Source organism: Lytechinus pictus, chromosome 5 (genome assembly GCF_037042905.1).
Source record: "Lytechinus pictus isolate F3 Inbred chromosome 5, Lp3.0, whole genome shotgun sequence".
NCBI lineage: Eukaryota > Metazoa > Echinodermata > Echinoidea > Temnopleuroida > Toxopneustidae > Lytechinus > Lytechinus pictus.
The window spans coordinates 49,837,028-49,862,801 of NC_087249.1; the positions used below are offsets into that span (position 1 = coordinate 49,837,028).

The 25,774-nt window shown below is 35.7% G+C and overlaps 2 protein-coding genes across 12 annotated transcripts in view; one reads left to right on the top strand and one right to left on the bottom strand.

Moving 5' to 3' along the window:
• Positions 1–3,140, top strand: part of LOC129261312 (trichohyalin-like) — a 67,232-nt gene extending 64,092 nt beyond the window's left edge. For all 6 annotated transcript variants that reach the window (XM_064099153.1, XM_064099151.1, XM_064099155.1 and 3 more), the window contains one exon: positions 1–3,140. In XM_064099153.1, the coding sequence (XP_063955223.1) occupies positions 1–23 (23 nt within the window). In that variant the 3' untranslated portion in view covers positions 24–3,140.
• Positions 3,141–25,763, bottom strand: LOC129261143 (programmed cell death protein 2-like). 6 transcript variants are annotated; one of them, XM_064099157.1, is made up of 8 exons: positions 25,322–25,763; positions 10,882–11,001; positions 9,865–10,025; positions 9,103–9,322; positions 8,001–8,359; positions 7,212–7,325; positions 6,558–6,709; positions 3,141–6,224 (listed from the first exon to the last, which is right to left on the bottom strand). In XM_064099157.1, exons 2-8 carry the CDS (start codon positions 10,927–10,929, stop codon positions 6,040–6,042), a joined length of 1,239 nt encoding a protein of 412 aa, XP_063955227.1. In that variant the 5' UTR covers positions 10,930–11,001; positions 25,322–25,763; the 3' UTR covers positions 3,141–6,039. The 6 variants fall into 6 exon arrangements, with proteins under 6 accessions (XP_063955227.1, XP_063955231.1, XP_063955230.1 ...); XM_064099161.1 differs by lacking the exons at positions 10,882–11,001; positions 25,322–25,763 and adding exons at positions 13,833–13,945; positions 14,332–14,590; XM_064099160.1 differs by lacking the exons at positions 10,882–11,001; positions 25,322–25,763 and adding exons at positions 13,833–13,960; positions 14,332–14,566.
• Between the last annotated feature and the right edge of the window lie 11 nt (positions 25,764–25,774).

The following is a 25,774-nucleotide window of genomic DNA, read 5'->3' on the forward strand; positions in this document are numbered from 1 at the left end:
GATTTGAATTCACAGAAGTATGACAGTGACGAATGATGCAGTCATTGGAGTCTGATCACCAAGACTATGGGGAAGAGAGAGAGAGGGTGAAAGGAAGGAGGAAGGGAGGAGGATAAAGAAACAGAGATCCAAGTAATGAGATAAATGATATCGTATTTAGAGGCTGCAAAGAAGGAAAAGTCCATCTGGCAATATATACTTGTTACAAGTAATTAAACATCCATCACTGTATTCTCTTGTACATGGTCTTAGCGAATTTTTGCAACCATTATGCGGACGCTTTCTGGAAGGTTGAGAATCTATTGGAAATGCCTGTCAAATCACCACGAACAGCTTAGAGGTTCTTGTCGAAAATTGGTGCACCAGGACAGCAGATCGTCCAAAGATACCGAGCTGACGGAAAATTGCTAATATGTTGTTTGTCCAGGACGACACTGCTTTTTGATTCACTGATTTTCGACAAAGGGTGCTTTGTCACGAAGGACTTTTGACAATAGATTCTCAACATTCCAGAAAGTGTCTGTGTAGTGGTTGTGAAAACTGCCTATTTATACAGAGGAAAGACTTAGAAATAAAAGGTTGGCTGGATCATATATTTTGAGTCTATTTTGTGCTAGATGAACCATTAATCTATGTTGCTCTGCTAGCCAGTATTCACTTTTGAGATAGCTTTTACCCCAGAGCAATTTACCCCTAAAGACATTCAACGTTTTTTGCAATGTATCCGTTACCTGAATGCGTCGAGTCATTTCATGACTTTTTCAATAGTGTGATCACTTTACCCCCAAGCAATTTGTTGCTCTTTAACTGATAGTAAACAAGAGAAATACATCATGATATTGAATAAAGGATAAAATTTTATTTTTACTCAAGCTTTCTTTGAAATATGGCATTATAATGCTTTATAAGAAATAGGTGGATGTCTTTGTATGATCAAGTATGAACATTTTCTATTTTGTTGCTGCAGTCTTCATATCACTGAAATGCGGGAAAAATATGGATTCTAATTGTGTATTCAGAATTGTATTCAGAGCAGGATTTAGCGTAATTAGAGTATTCAGTGAAGTATTCAGAGGAAATGAGAGGAGAGAGAGAGAGGGTGAATAAAGGGGGAGAGATGCTTTGAAATTCTTTCCAATAAAATCAGTGCTGTTATTTAGATTCGCTCCAACTTGATGAACTTTTTAAATTAAAAAAAATATATATTTCAAACACAATCATATAGGTATTCAGGTTCTTAATTTTTCTCACACTTTTTCACATTTGTGTACTTAAACTTCAAGTTAAGCTGACAATGCCGTTACTAGAATTTATAAAGGCATGTGTATCACAATGGATACTACCTAAAAAGAAGACTTACTTGTAATTAGGTAGCTGAAAAATTCAGTAAATATTCACATTCAATAGATATTTTAGCGACCTGATACTTTTAAATTTTATAGATCTTGTACTTACGATTTCATAGATATAAAGCATGTTTTTTTTAAAAAGAAGTATTTTTAATGTCTATTCATGAGATTTTTAAGGTATATCATTATCCTTTTTTTTGCAATTGGTTCAGGGAATTTAGTGGATACCAAAAATAAAACATGGCACGGTGTAATATGGAGTTTTATGTAGTCAATAATTTCTTTGTTTAAGGTATACAGCTCGAGACATATTCTTTTAGTTAGGTGTCTAAATGATTAGGTTGTTATATTTCTCAATTTTTTTTTTTTTAGGAAGCGCATGTACATTTGATATAAAGCATGCTGATGAAATATACATATATCCTAAAAGATCTGTGTACTTAACAATTTTAAATTTTAAAAATGAACAGAAGAAGAATGAAAGAAATAATAATATATAATTTATTTGCACGTATGCAAATGGCATACATGTACATTAGTGTGTGATATGCTAGTGTTGTCGTATCCTATTTAAAACAAGCTCATGTTTATTTAAAGATCATATCGTATTCATCTTTATATGATTATATGATATACGGCACTGCATATTTGATATTGGTGATTTAGTCTTGATTGTAATGTTTCATTCGGCAGTGCTCATTTGATATACGGTATATTTTGAAATTTGCTGATGTGTAAATATTGTACCAGTCGGATTTGAAATATTCCACAAAAGATGTGGAAATGTGAAAATTGTGAAGACAGAAATCAAGCAAATAGTCACTCCTTCTCAGTCTTCCCTTGCATAGAAAATATGATTTTTTTTCCATCACCGATAACAATTTACAACACAGATATTGAAACAATACCACTCGCTATTAGCTCTTAGGCTACGTTTGCTAAATTATAGGACCTAGTTTTATTCCAGACCTCTACCATAAATGAAGGTGTTTGATACTATCATATAAAATTAAATTCTAGTGCGAGATAATTTTGCAAAATAATAATTTATATATTAGTCTTCAATCCACAAACATCTTGTTGAATAGGATTTCCAGTTTATTTAGATTGTGTATGTTGATGATAATGTTGGCTGAAAAGAGAAACTATTATGTCTGTGTGTTTAAGAACTCTAAAGAACACCAGGTTATGAAGTTCATAGATGTCATTCTTTTATTCTCTAAACCTCGCAATACTGATGATTTGGCAGAAACCGAACTATATATATATAAGAAAAAAATGAGTTATCAATGTGAGGTTAGACACTTTAGCAAATATATTCCTTACACTATAAATCTAAGGTGTTTTAACTTAAGGTATTCACCCCTTGATATAAGAATACTCAATCCAGTTTTGATATCTAAAAAATTGGATACACGTTTTTATAAAGTTGTTGGACAGAAGTGCCTTGGTCTACTGCATCTAGACTTTTTATTACCGCATTTGACTTTTCACTACCAGATCAAAACCTATTTTAGTTTCAAATGTTTTTAACAGATATACTGTATGTAGATCCTATTGTATGTGAAATATTTCAAGATATATGCTATATTCCCCCATCCTACGATATGAATAGCGAGTTTATTGATTACCATATTGTGTACAATATAGAAAAATGAGAATTATATTGGTGCACCCGTTGTACAGATGAAAAGCTTTTTCTATTGTAAAAAGAAAGATTACAAAAGAAAAAATTGTTGCATTTTTACAAATTGTAATAAAAAATCAAATGCTGATCGGTGAGAAGGGAAATTTTGCTTGTGTAGTCATTCTTTTTAATCGTGTCTGAGTTTACATGCTTTCTCATATTTTGCTGTTCAGTTATGATTGATCAGCATTATTGTAGTCAATTGGTGATTTCAAGTATGGTGTTGAAGTGTTGAAAGCTGGTGTCAATTCTATGGTAACACGTAACACCAGCCCCAACACTGGTTGAAATCAGGCTGGTGTTGTGGCAACACTAACACCACCAGTCACAACACTACTTGAAATGAGACTAGGTTTAATAATACTAAATAGGTTCATTATTGCGGACTGAAATAATCGCTAGAGGGTATTCATTTGTCTCGCAATCTACTATGGTCAACAAGGAAATTCGTGATCACTCTCGCAAAAAGTGTTCACTAGCTTACAAGTTCACGAGCTTTCGTGTGCCGCTGCAACTCTTTACCAAGTGACGAAAATTATCTGATAACGTAGTCTATTTATACCAATCCCCAGGACCGTATGCACGAACGCGGGAACAATAGGTGGGCACTGATCCGTTGTGTGATTGGTCAAGCGTTTCACCAATCAGTGCGTCGGTGTACGGTGCGGCCGGTGATCCGTATATGCAAATGAGCCCGAGGTATATGCAAATTCGCCGTGAGTCTGCATTATGCAAATAAGACAAAATTGGCGGGCTCGCTAGTTTCTCGTGGGTGGGGGTTGACTAGCTGAGCGAGAGTGATCACAAATTTCCTAGAAAGCTAGTGAACACTTTTTGCGAGAGTGATCACCAATTTCCTTGTTGACCATAGTAGATTGAGACTAGGTTTGTTGTGGCAAACCAGAAATGAGGCTGGTGTCATTGTTTTTTTTTTGGCAACACCAACACCAGTCACAACACTGCACTTGAAATTAGGCTGGTGTTGGTGTTGTGGCAACACTTACAACACCAGCCACAACATTGCACTTGAAATCAATAATCATACACGAAAAATACCTACTTGGCTCCATTAAAATTGGTGTAAATTGGCCCGTTTCCAAATAAATTGTAGTTATGAACAAGGCCAAATTACAATGATTTCAGTGGGGCCCATTAGGTATTCATGTGGCTACATATACATTGGGTCACTGTGAACCAATTTGTTTTATATCGGGTTTGTTTTTTCATCATGCTCTACTGAAAATCAACTTTATTGAAATATGGTCACAATGCTGAAATGCTCAACATAGAAGGAAAATTATGTCTCATTTCTGAACTCTATGGTAAAATCATCTTATAAATCAAATCAGAGTGGTTTGCACTTCAAAGATCAAATCCACCCCACCACAAAGTTGATTGGAATATATTGAGAGAAAACAAACCAGCATATAACACTGAGAAATGCATCAAAACCAAATATAAATTACAAAATTGTGACATTTCAAGTTTTGCCAATTTTCTCGGAACAGTTTCTTTTGTATCATTATATAAAATAATTTCCAAAAAAAATAGCTGTGTGGTGTTTCATAAAGCTGTTCGTAAGATAAGAGCGACTTTAAGAACGACTGGTGATCCTTTCTTGTGGTAATTGGTATATTGAATTGGCGATGGTTAAGCGCGTAAGAAGGGTTCGCTCTTAACTTACGAACAGCTTTATGAAACGGACCCCTGGGTGTTAATGCCTCGTAACTTAGAATTTGGAGGATAGCTCTAGAAAAACTTCTTGACAAAGTAACAATCTTCTTTGCCTAGGAGACTATTTTCAGACAGTATGAGGTTACATCATTGCCATATTACTAAAATAGCGATCCCCATGAAGGAACATTCACCACCGTCAATTTATTACACTGTCCATTGTTACTGCCATTAACATCGGAAAGGGGGGGCTGGAAAAAATATTATGTACCACTCTTCAACGACAATAAGGACATAATAAATAGTGTATCTGCATGCATATTGATGTGAGGGTTTATTAAAGATATATTCTCAAAAAGAATTGTCTTTTCACAAATCATGAAATATTTGCTAATCAATGATCTCCCAGATATTCAAGCTTGATTGAAATGTATGAAGAGTCCCCGCTTCCTGAGGAGTACCAGGGGGCCGTTTCATAAAGCTATTCGTAAGTTAAGAGCGACTTTTAAGAACGACTGGTGATCTTTTCTTATATAAACGCTAAACCATCGCCAATGAATCCACCATAAACAAGAAAGGATCACCAGTTTGTATAAAGTTAAGAGCGACTTCTAAGAACGACTGGTGATCCTTTCTTATATACTAGCTAAACCATTGCCAATGAATCTACCATAAACAAGAAAGGATCACCAGTCGTTATTAAAGTCACTCTTAACTTACGAACAGCTTTTTTAAACACCCACCAGGGCTAGGAGCCATTTAAAGGCAAGTCCACCCCAACAAAAATTTGTTTGGAATAAATAGAGAAGAAAAAAAATCATTAGAAGCAGCAACAACGTTCTCAAATTGTGTCACGGTTTGAACAGTTCAAGAAGTAAAATAATGAAAGAGAAAAAAGGGGGTCAGACATACAAAAAGATTGACCATTTATGGAATAGCCCAAATTCAAATTAGATTCATAATCAATTCATCTAAAAACTAAGAGGTGTTGATCCAAATAAGTATTTGATAAAGTGGTTAGGAGATGAATTTGTTTGTAGGCAAAATAAGATTAGACCTTGCAGGATGAGAAGAAAAAAGTATTATAGTGGGAATACTAGTAGTTCAATCAACAATTTACCCTAGTCCAGAGTGGTGTTCCGTAATCTTGGTCATAAATCGCAAACTTTACCCGAATACCACAAAGGTAACAGTGGGACTGAGTTTCCGAAAACCCTAATCAAATTTTGACAAATTCTGAACTCTGCATTCAGTTGCTTGTGAACGTCAATAATTTAAATTTCTTGAAATTCACAGTTTTGTTATTGATAAGACTGGCTCCTTATTCTCTTAAATTAATTTAAAATCATCTTTCTTTGATCTGTTTAACTTTTGTTCTGCCTGAACGATGGCGTTGCTGTCTGGGTCATGCTGAATTAGGAGTGCTTCCTCCCTTAGCGTGTCACTGCATTCTTCAGTCCAACAGCTTCTTGAGCATGTGAAGATGGCAATCACACCAAAGTCAATAGGTGTTGCTGTAAATAAAGAACAATTAGAAATGGGGGAGAAAAAAAGGGCATTTAATACCATCTGCAAGCGTTGAAACAGAATTCATTTCAGCACTAAGCAAATTTTGAATAAAATTCTACAAAAACAGTGGATCAAACAAAAAATAACTTTTTAATTTGATTTACACCTTGCATGCTAAAGAACTTCAACAAAATCAATATGGATATAGCACAAGTCCAAATGAATGATAATAGCCAAATTTTGATGAAAAAGTTGCACATTTTCTCTTTTGAAAAGCGATTATTTTCTTTTCATTGTATTGCCAATTTAGATTGTGTAATAATTATCTATATGAATACCTTGTTGATCAGGAAACTGCAGAGAGGGTAGAAGGGCAGGCATGAGTTGAAATTCAAAGAGTCTCTTGCTACCGCAGTAAGGACAGGCTTGTATATTGGTTGACCGTTGATTGGAGTCCGTCATCCAAAGAGGATCCCCACCATAGCAATACCTGAGAATACAATGGCAGATTGTCCATGAGCAATGGTATTTATTTTATTTTTCATAATAATCTGCCATGCATGAAACTATTCAATGAGAAACGACTTTTACTATTCAAATTCATAATAAAAGTATTTAACATGAAAATATTTGTGTATTATTTATTTATCTATTTATATGAAAAATGGTATATCAATCTCTGAAATTCAATGTATATCACAAATAACAAATAATGAATATCACACATGATTTCTGACATACATACCCTAATATTGGTAGACTGAGTCAAAAGGATATATATGTGCATTTGGGGCAGGACAGGACAAGTGTCAAATATGAATTTAATTACTTGAGGATCTCTGAAAACAGGTCTCCTCGGGAAAGCACTGCAGATCAAAATATTGAACACAGTGAGTTGTGACATACATACATGTACACTAATCTTGGTAAACTATGCGAGCAAACAGGAAATCAAATGTACACATGCATTAAAGCTCTTGATAGGAATTTACCTTATGCATTGTTCAGGGCAGGTCTGGATCTTCTTAATAAACTTTTCAAAGGTTCTGTCCCCATGCTTGGCTGTGACCTTCTCGTATCCTTCACCTTTACCACCTCCACTACCACTAAAATCAGAAGTGTAGAAAAGCGAAAGACCACGTTATGCAGGAATGAACTAAATAAAAGATAAAGGACTGAACCTCTCTAACCTCACATCCAGCCTCTCCCCTTCAATGGGGACAAAACCAGATTTAAAACCTTGGAGCACCAACTGAGAGAGTAATCTTTCGTTTCTCAAAATGACAACATGAAGTTCATGTCCTTGTGCACACTAAAGTAACATGATAACGTAGGTTTAAATGAATAATAATTGCAGAATTTACTTGATGAAATTACCTAGTATAGTACAAGTACATGAATTACTTTTTTTTACTGACATGTCAATTAAGGGGATGTGATAAATGTAAAGTTTCTATTTTTTATCATTCAGAAATAGCAGTACATACTAAAATTTACCCTTTCACCCATGTGTATTCCCCCGACCTTAAGCTCATACCCTTCCCCTGCCATTCCAATGAGACACCCTCCCTTCTCCCTTTCTTGGCATTCTCTCATGATGCTCAATAGTTCACAAACTTTTGTTGTCCTTCAAGTACAGTACATTGATAAATGTTGGAGATCAAACTTGGAACATATTCAGGTTTCATCAGGTTCAGAAAGTTTTGCTTGCTTCATCCAGAAACGAGACAACCAACAAAATCAACAAATCACCCTTCGGTAAAGGTTTCTCTGATCCCTACCTCATACCCTCGGCATCTTCTTGCCATTCTGATAATGAGACACCCTCCCTCTTTTGGTACTCCCTCATGAGCTGATGTTCGTGCGTCAACAGATTTTCGCTCATCGCCGAAGGCTCATCAAACACATTGATGAAGTAGGAGAGGAGTTCTGGAACAGTCTTGTCGCTTGTAACTGGTTCGGAAACCACTTCTGACCAGGCAGATACTGGTTTTGACGAAGAAGGCTGAACTTGATGTTGGTTAAGGGGACCTTCCGTATGGAAGCTGAGTTGCTCAAGACCATGCTCAAGTTCACTGGTATTGGATTGAGTCATGGTGTTGTTGGCTGCTGGTAAAACTGGATCATCACTACTTGCCGCCTGCAGGATGACATGCACGTTTAAAAGCAGAGGTGAATTATTGCAAAATAAGGAAAAGTTAGAAATAGGAAATTTGTAATTGACTAACAATGAAATGATCAATGTGTCCCAAAAAAATATTCAAAAAGGATTCCAATATTTTTAGATCAACCAGTTTTCAATTTTTTAGAATACCAGTATCAGTGGTTAAATTTCACCTTAAAATTTGAAAAAGGGAAATTAAGAAAATGTTCAAGATTCCTTTTTCTTAGATTTTTTTAGAATTGAAATTTATGACATCATACACTAAAAGTCTTCGATGAATTATCACAAACAGAGCCATTTTTACATGACATTGTATCACATAAAGCACACAACATCGCGATACTATACCCATATGCAGCAAATTATACAATTTTAGAAGTGCAAGAAAACGGAATAAATTTTTGTGGCTTTTTATCTGTCATCACCAGTATTTAAAGTCAGTTATTTCCCACTTTATGGGGTTGGACAGTTCATTTCCTTGATGGCTCTCTTCCTATACTGTCCTGTCCTTTGAGTCAATGTAGGTAATGTTTGACACTTTTCTGTCTTCTCTGACAGTTCCCCCCATGACTTGCAAGGTTTCCTGTGGGGATTCCTCCAAGCAACTGTGGAATTAGTATTCTCTGGATGAGAGGGTTTCTTATCTCCAAGCCATATGACCAGATTTCAGAAAACCAGAATAGAATGTAAAAGGGGGCCGTCAGGGGATGGAAACCTACCACAACTGCTGCAAAAGATTTCTTCTTGCTCATTCGAAGTTGAGTAAGAGCTTCATGATCATCTCCAACTCCATCATCATCACCCCAATCATCCGCATCATCACACCAATCTGTGTCAAATGTCGCTGCGTCGTTCAGCGGTTCCTGTAGAGGTCCAGACATGGATCCAATATCAGCAGGATTGGTTTCCACTCTTTTCTGAGTCCTGAAGACTCTAAAACTGAATTTGGACGGAATGGAATGGGATAGTGGTAAATTACATTAAAATCGAGAAAAAATTTCTTACTCAGGGTATTCTAGGCCCTTCAGATCGTATGAATTATTCTTCTAGCATGCCCCGTCTAACACAATACATTTTTATTATCCGCCTCCATTCTAAAATTTGTCGTCTATAATTTGCATGGACTATGTATCACGCTATTAAAGTCATGCTACTGTACAAAATGTACAAAAACCTAATCAATGTACAGGTATCACCATCATTCAAAAGATAATACACTGAGATTTCAAGTAATATGAATCTGGTTGTTACCAGGTATGTGGTCAAAGCCGGTCTCAAGGCGACATTTTGCTGGCCTTGGCTTCAGCCTCAGCCAGATTCATGTATACAGAGTCTATGGGAGAAAGTTTACTCCAGTCACATCTTAACTCAGAAGTAACAGCCACAACTACATCTCTTATTTGTTACTAAATTGATACTTTTCTCATAAAAGATTTCTTATGCACCCTGTAGTACACAATTTGAAACCATGACATACAAACCTGTATGAGTGCTGCTGACACGGACCGGTCAGACATGCAAAGACATAGATTGCTCTATGGTACAGGGAACCATCTAGAGGGCAGTATAGCTGGCTCACAAGGGTCAACAAACTTTGGCAAGCATCGCACTTTGGGTGTGGGGTACGGCTACTCATCCAATCCTATACTCACATCAGAAAACAAATCCAATCATCAATTAAATACAAATACTGGAAGAATGCTATTGCAGCAGTCAAGCTTCCAGATATGTCTCCTTAATGCTTCAATTAGGTGATATTGACTTTTTAATATCTTTGAGTACTGAGAATGATAATGCTGGTCTTTCCAGAACTGGTCAAGCCTGATTTTGATTAGATTACGAATCAGGTTAAAGTGACTGTTTCTATACAGTGACCACCCCCCCCCCCCACCCTTCTGATATCTAATTTCTGAGGATGACTCTGGTTTATTTTGAAATGTTATGATACTGCATGTTCTTAGTACAATTCCTTGCTGAAGGAAACTACGCCATGGCTGGAATTTGAACCCACGACCCTCTGTTTCAAAGTCTAGAGACTAATCCACTGGGCCATGATGCTCCACATACTGCATGTTCTAGAACCATATGTTGGGGGAGTGGCAGGGCCAGGATGGAACTCTTTGTTTATAAGTTCAGCAAAGTGATACCATACCAAAGGTAGCTGTACTACTACCCATAGACTATTTAGTAGTATCCTCTTTCTCACAGCAACCACCCTGTCTGTGGTGAATCTATATGTAGATCTATGCAGTATACAACCCACACTTAAAAAAAAAATTAAATGTCACTTTTGTAACCCAAAATACTCACTTCCATACAGTTGTGATTTATTTAGTATTCGTAACTTGGGACTCGTTTTTGTATTCACCAACTTTAATTTTGAGCATATTTTTGTGTGAGCCCTCTATTGGTGAAAAGGAAAAGTGTGCCTGAATTGTCACAATACAATCTCTATTTTCAATTTAGAAAATATAATTAAAAGAATTCAACTTACTTACGAGCCAAGTTATATGAATTGAAATTGAGAGCGTAAAAAAATCAACCATTTGTCCCAGGCCATGAACAGAAAATAGGCCAAATATTTCCAACCTTGTTTCGCCAGACAGGGAGTCCTAATACTAGAGAACAAGGTTATATCATAAGTTCATAACCTTGTTCATTGAATGAGTGGTTGTATCCTGCCCAGTGGCGGACCGTGACCAGGAGACAATGAATTGGAGGGGCACTGTATTGTTTGTGAACAATGATGTGCCCCTCCAATGCTTTGTCTCCTCCTGGTCACAATCCGCCACTGATCCTGCCCACGTCATGGCATACATTCAGCATATAAAAAAGTGCAAGAAAGGGAAAGGGAAAAATAATTTCTTTCATTCTTTGCATTGCACATGATGAAAGTAAAGTTAATGATTGGAAATGGAACTTATGAAAAAATAGATCTAAGATATAGATCTATACCATGTATATTTGACTGGACAAAACTGTTTTAGATTTAGAAAAGAAAATATTTTTAAGGCCTCAAGGTGTGATGTGTGAAATATGTTAAATGACATGTCTGATATATCCCTGCACTGCACGAGTAAAATCCCTTTCATTTTTTTGAGAAAACCTCTTTTATTTCAAATACAGGAGCTGCTGCCTTGACTGTGCGACATCAAAATAAAACTTTCCAATAATTTGAAATTTTTACAAAGACAAGTTAGATTATTGACAGAAACAGACATGGCAGCTCGACCAAAAAAGTAACACTGGCAAGTGGTAAAATATTTTTCTGATTTTTCATTAAAACCAACTTATTGTTATGACCGTCACTCCGTCAGGTGAACATCCCCATCAAATGTTTTTTTTCTGAATATGTGTGCATCGACTACTCATTACAGACAACTGTATGAAATGGTCGAAACTCGAATGTCAAACGAGTACGAGCTCAGTGTCAGTGAGTATTAACACTTGTTCACTGCAACCACCCTGCCTGTGGGGAATCTACAGGTTGGACTATGGCATGCCAATGCTGTACAGAGCACACACTTTAAAAAATGATTAAAATATCACTTTTGTGACCAAAATTACTAATTTCCATACAGTTGCAATTTCTTTTTCATTTGTAACTTGGGAATAATTTTTGTATTCACTAGAGCGCTCAAAAACTTGAATTTTTGGCAAATTTTTGTGTACGCCCTATATTGGTGGAAAATAATTAATATGGCAAGAAAATTTTCATTTTTTAATCTCTATTTTTAATTAAGAAAAAAATAATTTAAAGAATCGAATTTACTTAAGGGCCAAGTTGTATGACGAATAGGTGTAATGGAAACTGTCAGTGTAAAAAAATCAAGCATTCAAGGCATTTATCCCATAGAAAAAGAGAAAATAAGCCAAAATTGCCATCCTTATTTTGCTACACATCGAGATATAACTGAGAACAAGGTTATATCATAACCTTGTTCATTGAATGAGTGAGTATTAACTGATTATGGTCACTCCTAGTACCAATGAGGTCCAAACATTAACATGTATGGACCTCATAGGCGACAATGCGTTAAAAACAGGTTAGAAGTCCTGCACCCAAGTATTTTTATGATATTAGTGATTATTACTCGAAAAATGCAAGCTTTGTCCTCATTTGTTTAGCATTTATTAAAAAATTACCCATTAACTATAAATTATATAATCCTACTCATACTTTAAATGTTATAAAATAAAGGGAAACTTACATTTGAGTCCTTTTTCGATCTTTTCTTGGCAGTCAGTCCGGTCCCGTCGAGGGCGATCAAAGCGGTACAAAGCTGATTTTCAGATCACGTGATACGAGTAGTCATCACCTGATCGATCGACTATCCTTTTTTAAAGACCGCAACAATTATAAATTTTATTATAAAATATATATAGAATAAATAATTGCATGATATTATATATATTTCTACAATTAAAAATATTTTGTGATATGAATTTAATATTTGACGTAAAAATCGCTATTTAGCAAAATATTTATTAAAAAATAAAAAATCAAACAAAATAAAAACGCCTTGGACACAGTGCAAAAAACCTAACAATTTGGCCGCGTTCTTAACAACTATCGTAAGGGGCGCTCTATTTATAAATAAAAAAGAATGTACAGCTGTCTACCGCGACGTGGTTTGTCGCAAGATTTGGGACAAATCCGTGGGAATTCTTGAGAAAATACATCAAAAGAACCACTCCTAGTACCAATGAGGTCCAAACATTACATGTATGGACCTCATAGGCGACATCAGTAGTATTTTTGGTTAGAAATCTCTGAGAACAGGATATTTATATATTATATCACAAGTACAAGCTATATTCCTTTCTCTTATTTAAATTATAATTTTATAGTGTAAATGCATCGTTAGCAACAACAAAAAATGAAAGAAATGAAGGGGAACTTACATTTTCACGGCTTTTTCCTGATTTTCTGGGCAGCTGCTCTTCTCTTCTGACTCGCGATCGAAGCTGATATGAAGATCACGTGATTCGCGTTCTCGTCAGCTGATCGGTTGGTTATTCTTTTCGTCAGACGTTAATAATATATATTTTATAATGCTAGCATTCATCGCTAATTTAGGTGAAAGAGATTGAAGTTAAACAGCGCCAGGTCGGAATCATAATTATTTTGAAAGAGTGTATTTATACACTCGATCTCATACCTGACGTAGACGGCGCTATTCAACAAATGCACAATCTTCAATATAAAAAATAAAACAGAAAGAACGCCTTGAACACAGGCCAAAATGCCTAACGATTTCTCCGCGGCATTAACAACTATCGTAAAGGGCGCTCCATTTATCAATAAAGATGGATGCTAAGCTGTCTATGGCGACAAAATTTGCCGCAAATATTTACGAAGAATTGTGAGAAATGGTCTGAAAATGCAACAAAAGAACCGGTGAGTACCGATTAAACATTATTAAAGTTGTAAATAGATTATACATACCTTGTAGATTTAGTTTTTAAGGTGATATTAGTGCTTAGTTCTAAGCTAGGGAGGCCCAAACGCGCGTGAGTGGAGTCCCAGTTTATTAGCACGGGTAAGTATTGGGGTGTCGCCTAGAGTGAAAAGAACTGGCGAGTACCGATTAAACATTATCAAAGTAGTAAATAGGTTATACATAACTTGTAGATATATATTTTAAATTGATATTGATGCTTAGTTCCAAGCTAGGGCGGCCCAAATGTGCGTGAGTGGAGTCCCAGTTTATTAACACGGGTAAGTATTGGGCACTCCTAGTACCAATGAGGTCCAACATTACATGTATGGACCTCATAGGCGACATCAGTAGTATTTTTGGTTAGAAATCTCTGAGAACAGGATATTTATATTATTATATCACAAGTACAAGCTATATTCCTTTCTCTTATTTAAATTATAATTTTATAGTGTAAATGCATCGTTAGCAACAACAAAAAAATGAAAGAAATGAAGGGGAACTTACATTTTCACGGCTTTTTCCTGATTTTCTGGGCAGCTGCTCTTCTCTTCTGACTCGCGATCGAAGCTGATATGAAGATCACGTGATTCGCGTTCTCGTCAGCTGATCGGTTGGTTATTCTTTTCGTCAGACGTTAATAATATATATTTTATAATGCTAGCATTCATCGCTAATTTAGGTGAAAGAGATTGAAGTTAAACAGCGCCAGGTCGGAATCATAATTATTTTGGAAGAGTGTATTTATACACTCGATCTCATACCTGACGTAGACGGCGCTATTCAACAAATGCACAATCTTCAATATAAAAAATAAAACAGAAAGAACGCCTTGAACACAGGCCAAAATGCCTAACGATTTCTCCGCGGCATTAACAACTATCGTAAAGGGCGCTCCATTTGGCATACTCGTGATATAGGCCCCGCTCGAGAAAAAAATTGTAATCGATCATACCTCAATATCTAGGTTGCTAACTTCAGCTCACTATATATACTCGTGATATAGGCCCCGCTGCTGTGTTGAATGGCTCAGAATGTCCGTTCGCGGGGCCTGTTTCACGAGTATAATACTATAATCGTTATATAGGCCCCGCACTACGGCACTTCAGACACTCCAACACAGTAGCGGGGCCTACATCACGAGTATATTATTAAGCTTGCATCCTAAGATAATCGCGAAACTGGCCCCGTCCAATGCGCTTTTCCCAACATTCGCACGTGTGTGGGGCTCGGATGACGGCTATTAGTATACTCGTTATCGAGGCCCCTTGTACTGTTATATCATGGAAAATAACGTGGTCGTGGGGCTTGTTTCCCCGGCCGGTGAGAATTATCATGGGCGGCGCTGGAGTGGGGGGGGGGGGGGGGGGGGGGGGAGGGCCTCCAATTTATTTTCCAAATAAACAAGGAGAGAGAATAATAAAATGTGTATGTATTTACTTCTTCAGAAATTTATTTGTCGATTTACTTATATATTAATACAGTTATCAATTTATTTATCAATCTATTTATATTCATTAATTAATGTATTTTATTCATTTAATTTATTTGTTTACAGTTTTTTTTCTTTTGTGATATAGAGAGTCAGAGGTATCATTTATTTCAATCTATTTTAATTGATTAATTAATCATTTATTTTATTTGTTTTCAGTTTTTTTTTTCTTTTGTGATAGAGAGAGTAAGAGGTATCATTCGTTTTTAATTATTTTTATGTGTGGAAGTTCACTTATTTCAATCTATTTTAATTGATTAATTAATGTATTTATATTGATTAATTAATGTATTTATATTTATTCATTAATCATTTAATTTATTTGTTTTCAGTTTTTTTGTGATGTCCAATGCGCTTGTCCAAGCATTCGCCGTGTGTGGGGCTCGGATGACGGCTATAGTAATATACTCGTTATCGAGGCCCCTTACACTTGCTATATCATGGAAAATAGCGTGGTCGTGGGTCTTGATTCCCCGGTGAGTGATATCATGCGCGGCGCTGTAGGGGCCCGGGGCTCCAATTCATTTAAAAAAAAAACAAGGGGAATAATAAAAAAGTGAGTATAAAAACTCTGCATGACAATGGAGTAGGATCCATATGGGCGACTTGTTTTAGGCATGATGTTATCCTTCCAGTTTTCAGAGAAAAATCAACCAGGCCCCTCACAACCTGACGCCGCCCTCGTGTTGCTAATATTTTGCTTTTAAAGATCTGCTCTCTGAATAACTTTTGATAAATCCGTGAATGATTCATTCATTTGCTATTTTTGGGGGAGTGTTTTCGATGTAACGTTAGGCCTATATAGTTATTTTTGTTCCATTATCCATCGTAATTTGTATTTGCTAGTTATTTGATAACCTCGTTTTATTCAGCATTTCATTTGAATTATTTTTTTGCGGGGAGGGAGGTGTCATTAATGATTAAATTACATAGTTCTTGTATAATTTCCCCCAATCTTTCACTTGACGTAATGCTGCGAATGAATCCATTTATTAATTCATGTATCATAATCTATTTATAATCACCTGGATGTAAGAAGTCAATATACATTTTTTTCAAAACGGCTTTCTTCTCTTATTCAATATTGAATCATTCATCTGGCTTCCTGCGTATTATCAATTTGTATTTTTTTCATTCCTTTCATAAATCCCTCCCCCCCCCCCGCTTCCCCACTTTTCTTCCATTTAAGTTCAGAAAAGAAAACGAATAGGCATATTCATTCGGGAAAAATGTATTAATTTTCTTTTGGTCAATTTTATTATTGCTTGAGGGATATCTACGCTATAATTTTACTGAGACTTATCCCCCCGCCGGCGGCCCCCACAATTGGGGATAGGCCTATCATTATCTATATTATCTAAGTACGTTAAGTACGTTTTCTCTATTACCTAAATATCAATTTATTAATCTTTTATTTTTTTTTAAAGCTTACTTATACCGTTCATTGATATTCCAGTTTTTCTTCAGCTAATTAACCTATTATTTTCTCATCCTTCTTTCATTTTAATCAATCCACTTGAAGATTGTTTGTAACTGTATTTGATAGCATGGTTTTAAAAATGATGGATTTCGATTGTTTGCTGGTATACATGGTAGTAGGCCTGAAATAATGGCATATCGCATCAACAAATTATTAACAAAAAACATTTATTGATCGATCGTCATTTCATTAATTCACCATCCAAATATTGCATTTTTTTCTTCGCCGATATGGTATTCATTTATTTACTAATTCATACACCCTCGCCCCCGATTTTATTAAAAGATTTAATAATTTCGGAAAAGTGTCTCAATGTGTTCTTATAATTTATTTTCATGCACGAATTATTCTACTATTTCCTTATCTGTGATATTTTATTTCAGGAGTTTAATGTGTCCCCCAGATCCGAGATTTCGTAGCCGGGGGGGGGGGGGGGGGGAAGCGCAAATTTGAGAAGACAGTTGGTGGCGCATAGGTCTGTCTGGTTGAATGCGTCAGAAAAAAATATACACACAGGTACGGGTTCAGTATTTTTAAAGGGGCGGGGGTACAGCCGTACAGGCCGGTTGGACACATTGCCATTCATGAAATCCCTGGTCGGCCACTCAAAGAGGAAGAGGTAAGTGTTTTTTTTTGGGGGGGGGCGTTGTGATATGGAAGTTTATGTACATTTTACTTTAATATTTACCAACAAGATAGGCCTACCATGACTATACGGCCGAACTAAACGAGAACGCTAACGGGAAAAAAAAATTAATTGTAATCCATGTGTTAAAAGCTATGAATGGAGCACACTAAGCTCTTATTAACCCTAAACAACAAACGTTTATTTAATATTTTAATTACTTAACTGAAAATGGGAAAAGGACTTTACAGTGACGCATGAACAGGATATGAAAGAGGAGCGCGAGCTGATTTTTTTTTCACACTTGAAAATAGGATGCAAATGCAATCGAAGTTCGAGATGAATTTTGTTGAATTATATCGACACGAACATGACGAAAAGGTTATGTTTTTAAACACTGCTGACATGTAGGAGTGAGAGAGGAGGGGGGGGGCATCTTGTTCAACATTTAACTTTCCTTGTTGAATTTGATCCATTACAAAGGATAATAATGCATTTTAAATGATTTTAGTATAATATTGACGTTTTCCTTGAACCGTTGTATTCTTTGAATTGATGGGAGCATAAAATTATAGGTCTATAATCGATTGTAATTCTTTTTTATTTGGGAGCAATAATTTTTACCAAAATCCCCATCATCTTGGAGTGTAATGTTTTTTCTTATTTTTTGCCATTTTTTAAACAAAACCCACAGCACCCCCTACTAGAAATCGTTCCCAGTGCCCTGCTTGATCGTTTATCGAACATGATTTGCGTGGATATTTTTTTTCTCTATATATTTGAGATGTACATAGTTCTTGATTTAATAATCAGATCATGCTTCATATTAAAACTTCTTTGTTTGTAAAATTATATTTCTTGAAGACGAAATGATATGACTGTTGTGTTTAAGTGACATTTTTTACCTTGTCAGTTTCGTCTAATAGTTTCTGGAGGGTAAGAAATTAGCTTTATTTGATTAGCATTATATTTAGGATATATAACCAAAATGATATTGCTTGGTCATGTTGGATTCATCTGTAAATATCAATATTTTACATCGATTTACATGTAGTTTAATTACCACTAACATAGTATCCTGTTGCTAGGCGACATCCCACAATTCTATAGGCGCTGTTTTTCATGCAGTTGCATCATACATATACTTAGTTGACAGTGAGGTCACGAATCGTGGCATGTTCTGATATGGTTTTTTTTATATATATATAAAAACACAAATTTAGAATGAGAAATCAGATAGCACAAAAGTTTTTCTAATTTAATTTTTCTGTTTTTTTATATACAAAAACCAAATCACAACACGTTATTCTCGTTGTGATTTCGTTTTTGTGTTTTCAAAAACCCCAAACTAAGGGGCTGATTTTCGTTTTCGCTTCTTCACGATTGGAACAGAAAAACAAATTATCCATTAGTACCTTGATTGTGCAGGTTACTGGGCAGGTGACATTACAATTGATCTTAGCAAGTCATTCATTACATTAATGAGTAGAATACAATTTAATATAATAAACACTAATTAAAGTGTGAGAATGGAAATATTTGATTAGAGAATAGCGAACTTCTTAACCAAAATGCGTGGCAATTAAAAAAATATATTTTCAGCAAACCTTTGAGCATATTTTTTCTAGTTTCTGCTTTAATTATCATCAACTTTACGTCACGGTCAGGGTATACTGCCCCCTCTCGGGGTATGCCTATCGTGTCAATTAATAGACAACAGTTTTTTCCCAAAACAGCACAAACATGAACGAATAAATGAATAAACCAGGAAATGAATAAGTGAAGCAATACGAAGGAGAACTTGAAATAGTAATGTATTAGGCCCTCTCTCTCTCTCTCTCTCTCTCTCTCTCTCTCTCTCTCTATATATATATATATATATATAACAATGATTAATTCCTCCCCGAACATATGGAATATATGGTTCAGTCACGTTGGCCCTTATTGTAAAATCTGTGAAAATTGAAATATTGTATAATTCAAACAATAAAAAAACAAAAGAAATAGCGAGGGACACCATCAACTGTATCATTTGCAAGCAAATGAGTTGTGCATATCACTGTTTTGTAAAAAAAATAAGCGAAACTTTAAAATATCACAACTTTCTCCTTTTACATCCAATTTTGATGAAATTTCCAGCGATATGCGAGTTTGATTTTTCTCTATTTATTCAAATCAACATTTTTCTGGGGTGAACTTGACCTTTAAATAAAATATAAATTCCCTTTATGTAACGAAAAATAAGGTTATAACACCCTTCAACTACGACTAATTAAAAAAAGGTAAACGATTATTTTTAAATTTAGATTGTATAACTATACTTTCTTCAAATTGTTAAAGTCATTCATGCCTGAATGATCGAGGAATCTTCTGCGGATACCAGGTGAAAGAGTAGATATTCTGAGCTTTACAATGACTGCCGTCATCATTTTGTATATCCACAAGAACTTACAGAATGAATAAAAATAAATAAAATGTACGAGCCTGTATCAACATAAGACCTAGGCCTACGCACGCCTCTCAGATAACAAAAAATATATATATATAATAAATGAATATATAGATAATAAATAAATAAATGAACTTTCACACATAAAAAGAATTAAAAACGAATGATACCTCTGGCTCTCTATATCACAAAAGGAAAAATATTAATACAAATAAATTAAATGATTAATGAATAAATATAAATATATTAATTAATCAATTAAAATAGAATGATAAATAAATGAACTTCCACACATAAAAATAATTAAAAACGAATGATACCTCTGACTCTCTACATCACAAAAGACAAAAAAACTGAAAACAAATAAATTAAATGATTAATGAATAAATATAAATATATTAATTAATCAATTAAAATAGAATGATAAATAAATGAACTTCCACACATAAAAATAATTAAAAACGAATGATACCTCTGACTCTCTACATCACAAAAGACAAAAAAAACTGAAAACAAATAAATTAAATGATTAATGAATAAATATAAAAACATTAATTAATCAATATAAATACATTAATTAATCAATTAAAATAGACTGAAATAAATGAACTTCCACACATAGAAATAATTAAAAACGAATGATACCTCTTACTAGCTCTCTATATCACAAAAGAAAAATAAACTGAAAACAAATAAATTAAATGATTAATTAATCAATTAAAATAGATTGAAAAAAATGATACCTCTGACTCTCTATATCACAAAAGAAAAATAAACTGAAAAAAAATAAATTAAATGATGAATAAAATACATTAATTAATCAATAGAAATAGATTGATAAATAAGTTAATAACTATATTAGTATGAAGTAAATTGACAAATAAATTTCTGAAGAAGTACATACATACACATTTTATTATTCTCTCTCCTTGTTTATTTGGAAAATAAATTGGAGGCCCTCCCCCCCCCCCCACTCCAGCGCCGCCCATGATAATTCTCACCGGCCGGGGAAACAAGCCCCACAACCACGTTATTTTCCATGATATAACAGTGCAAGGGGCCTCGATAACGAGTACATACTAATAGCCGTCATCCGAGCCCCACACACGTGCGAATGTTGGGAAAAGCGCATTGGACGGGGCCAGTTTCGCGACTATCTTAGGATGCAAGCTTAATAATATACTCGTGATATAGGCCCCGCTACTACGAAGCCCCAAACCGGACATTTTTGACAACCAAAAAAAAAAAATTATCACGTACGTACGTAGTATTATTACGTACGTACGTGATAATTATTACGTACGTACGCAGTATTATTGCGTACGTACGTGATAATTATTACGTACGTACGTGATAATTATTACGTACGTACGCAGTATTATTACGTACGTACGTGATAATTATTACGTACGTACGCAGTATTATTACGTACGTACGTGATAATTATTACGTACGTACGCAGTATTATTACGTACGTACGCAGTATTATTACGTACGTACGTAGTATTCTAATTTTCATTGGTCTATGGAATCCGATATTCGCCGAATGTGGCCGACATCGGCACCCCGCATTGGCCCAACCAACGTCAGCTTGCTAGCTGGGACCATGGTTGGACCATAGTCATGCTGGTGATGATCATGACTTTTCATCGATTATAGGGCCTATATAACAGGGACCTGGGAACGATTTTTTCAGTGGGGGTGCTGAAATCTCTCCTCAAAGGTGGGGGGGGGGGACACAATAATTGAATTTTCCATAATTACACAAACACACACACTTCTAAGGGCACCACACACACACCAACCAATCCTCCCCCCACACACACACATATATATATATATACATATATATGACAGTCACTTCTTAGCTTTCTTCTTATAAAAGAACATAGATATATAATGAGATAAGTCGAGCGCGATCGAAACGCGAGCTATTTTTTTGGGGGGAAATTCATGTATTTTGTCCTGAAAAATTGAATATTTTGAGCAATGTTTGTGGTCCTGAACAAGATGCGTATGTAACAAATAATAACTGCGAACGTGATCAGTGCGAGCAGATATTTTTTATATACGCTCTGGTCTGATCGAAAGGGAAGTGTTATAAGGAATGTTTGCAGTTACTCATTAAGACGATTCATATATCACCAATCAAATAATGCGAGCGCGAAGCGCGAGCGGAAACAAAATTGAGATTTCAGACCAAAAAACGAGACATTCTAAGCACTTTTCTAATCAAGAACAGGATAGGTATATAAATATACAATTGATGCGAGCGCGAAGCGCGAGCGGAATTAAAAATGAGATTTCAGACCGATAATTGGGACATTCTATTCATGTTTTGAAAATCAAGAAAATGATGGGTAATTGGATATATTCTTACATTAATAATGTGAGCGCAAAGCGCGAGCAGAAAATTTTTGATATTCTGATCTGAAACTCCACACTGAATGCAATATGGTTTGAACAGATAAAGAGAAATCAGGCGAACATAAGAATAAAGATTTGATCAAAATCCGACAAGGAATATCAAAGTTATTGCATTTTAAAGATTAGCATTATTCCGGTGAAACAGTTTTAAGCATGTCTTCATTAATATTCAGTGAGCAAACTGATGATGTCATATCCCCAATTGTTCTTTTGTATTTTATTATATAAAATTAGGTTTATTTGATATTTTCCCTTCAAGAACCAAAAAGCAGTTGAATTGACAACTGATTTAGTCTATTAGATATTCTTTGCTGCAACTTATTTCATTATAAGGGAGACATATCATTCACACTGGTATGAAAAAATTAAACAATTTTGATTCCATGTAATAACACAAGAAACAGGATAGTGGGGATGTGATATCTTCAACCCGCAAGGGCGGAAATCCCAGAGGGGACAGGGGGACGTGTCCCCCCTACCAAAAATAGTAGGGGGACACAATATCAAATGCCCCCCTACTATTTTTGGTCTTTCATGGAGAAAAATACATCACTTCACAATCGAAATAATAGCTTTTGGACTAAATGACCTTACATTTTGGGTGAAAAACTTTTTTTTCTTTTTTTTATGCTTGTCAAATTTTCCATGCAGGCCCTGGTCCCTCTACCTTTGGGAAGAGATTTCCGCACATGTCAACCCACCTATTTAATATTCATGACGACATGCATATCACCATTTTCATAAACTATTGCTAAACTTTAGAATTAAATAACTTAACTATTTGTTATCAGATTTTCATAAAATTGTATTTGATATAAATATTTTCAGCCCGGAGTAGCCCCAAAACAAGCTGCGTATCTGAATAAACATGCGTGCGCGTGTTTAGAGTTAGCCCTTTAGTATCTGGGCGTTGTATATAAATACTTTGTTTTTATTATAAAAATCAATAATGCGAGCGCGAAGCACGAGCAGAAAATATTTGATATTCCGATTTGAAAAAGGGTGAATTTAAACACTATTTTAAGTACTGTGTCGGAAAATTCTTAAGGGGGTGGGGGTCTACAAAACGTCGTTCATTTTCATTACATTTCTGTCATTCATCAACTTACCACTAGATTTCCAGGAGGTGTTGCCTATGGAAAATAACACATGCAGCACCCCCACATTTTGGGGTGCTTCACCCCCAGCACCCCCGCTTCCCAGGGCCATGGGGCAGGGCGAAAAAGACTGAAATTTGATTTTTATTGTCTGAATTGTAATTCTTTATACAAAACTTGGGCGGTCGGGCTCGCCCACACTTGATTCGACATAAAACCCTCTAAGTTTCAAGTCCAACCACACCCTTGTCCCTCCCTGCTATCGAGTAGTCATGGTAGTGTGTAAACTATGATGGTTATCACGTATCGCGCGCGACTACGTCTGTATCGGCGTGCCGGAGCTTGATTGAGTCGCGTTACATGTTATAGGAGGGATGTTATTGGAATATGTGAAAGACGTTGTATGATTTGCGATTGTCGGATGTGATAATATGTACATTATAACATATATAAAAAATACAAAGGGAACCTGATTTCGTGGGGGTGCTGCCTATATGGAAAATAATACACGCAGCACCCCCAGGAAAAATTTTGGGGGTGCTTCAGCACCCCCAGCACCCCCGCGAGTTCCCAGGTCCCTGCTATATAACCCACAATATTCATATGATAACCATTTCATTTGTTCTCGTCATCAGGCTGTGTTTTCAATTAAACCATTCCTTTCAGAAACTGCTAGAAACACATTGGGGAAAGGACAATTAAAGGCCTATTATGTTAGTGTTTTGGCGAGACAGTTTTTTTCAAAAATGTACCCACACGCGACACTGGGATGAGCCCCTATTATTTTACCACCCTTTTGAAATTGCTTCGTTCTCTGCTTAAATTTGAATATGATATGGTATTAATTGATGTAAATTAAGTGAAGATGTATAGGTGTTTAAAAAAAGAAAAACTATTTGAAGAGGCTGGTATTTAAAGGGAAATTCTATGCGGGAACAATCAAAGCAGAAGGCCTATTGTAGGCCCACATAAAAATTTAAAGCCTGCGGGCTTCGCGCTAGCGCGCGTGATCAGATTTCATGTATGACCTTTTGGGAGATAACATTACGTACGTACGTAATAAATACTGCGTACGTACGTAATAAATACTGCGTACGTACGTGATAATACTGCGTACGTACGTAATAATTATCACGTACGTACGTAATAATACTGCGTACGTACGTAATAATACTGCGTACGTACGTAATAATTATCACGTACGTACGTAATAATTAGCACGTACGTACGTAATAATACTGCGTACGTACGTAATAATTATCACGTACGTACGTAATAATACTGCGTACGTACGTGATAATACTGCGTACGTACGTAATAATTATCACGTACGTACGTAATAATACTGCGTACGTACGTAATAATACTGCGTACGTACGTAATAATTATCACGTACGTACGTAATAATTATCACGTACGTACGTAATAATACTGCGTACGTACGTAATAATATTACGTACGTACGTAATAATACTGCGTACGTACGTGATAATTTTTTTTTTTTTTTGGATGTCAAAAATGTCCGGTTTGGGGCTTCGTACGCTACTGTGTTGGAGTGCCTGAAGTGCGGTAGTGCGGGGCCTATATAACGATTATAGTATTATACTCGTGAAACAGGACCCGCGAATGGACATTCTGAGCCATTCAACACAGCAGCGGGGCCTATATCACGAGTATACTATATATAGTGAGCTGAAGTTAGCAACCTAAATATTGAGGTATGATCGATTACAAGTTTTTCTCGAGCGGGGCCTATATCACGATTTTGCCCTCCATTTATCAATAAAGATGGATGCTAAGCTGTCTATGGCGACAAAATTTGCCGCAAATATTTACGAAGAATTGTGAGAAATGGTCTGAAAATGCAACAAAAGAACCGGTGAGTACCGATTAAACATTATTAAAGTTGTAAATAGATTATACATACCTTGTAGATTTAGTTTTTAAGGTGATATTAGTGCTTAGTTCTAAGCTAGGGAGGCCCAAACGCGCGTGAGTGGAGTCCCAGTTTATTAGCACGGGTAAGTATTGGGGTGTCGCCTAGAGTGAGTATTGGGGTGTCGCCTAGAGTGATTATGGTTAGGATCTATTGTGTCCATGCATACACAAATTGTATTGCGTGGGTCTACACAAAAAGTCGGTAGTTAATACTTGCCGGTATTCCTCCAATCTTATTGACATCCCATGCACTATGTTCAGAATTCTCGATCCGTTCATCTATTACACCAATAAGGGAAGTAGGGAATGCATTGGCTGCCATTATTTTAATGATTATCTTGCTAATAAAAGTAATAACACGGAATGATTTGGCTGAATACCACTCATTCAATGAACAAGGTTATCTCTATGGTTAGTACACAGTCTAGTCCACATGCACAGT

Bases quoted from the DNA above. Each gene is read 5' to 3' on its own strand.
- LOC129261143 (XM_064099157.1), bottom strand. From the start codon at position 10,929: ATGGTTGATTTTTTTACGCTCTCAATTTCAATTCATATAACTTGGCTC. The intron at 10,026-10,881 runs GTAAGTAAGTTG...ATGTGAGTATAG, and splicing joins CAATTCATATAACTTGGCTC to GATTGGATGAGTAGCCGTAC. The intron at 7,326-8,000 runs GTAGGGATCAGA...TTCTGATTTTAG, and splicing joins GAAGATGCCGAGGGTATGAG to TGGTAGTGGAGGTGGTAAAG.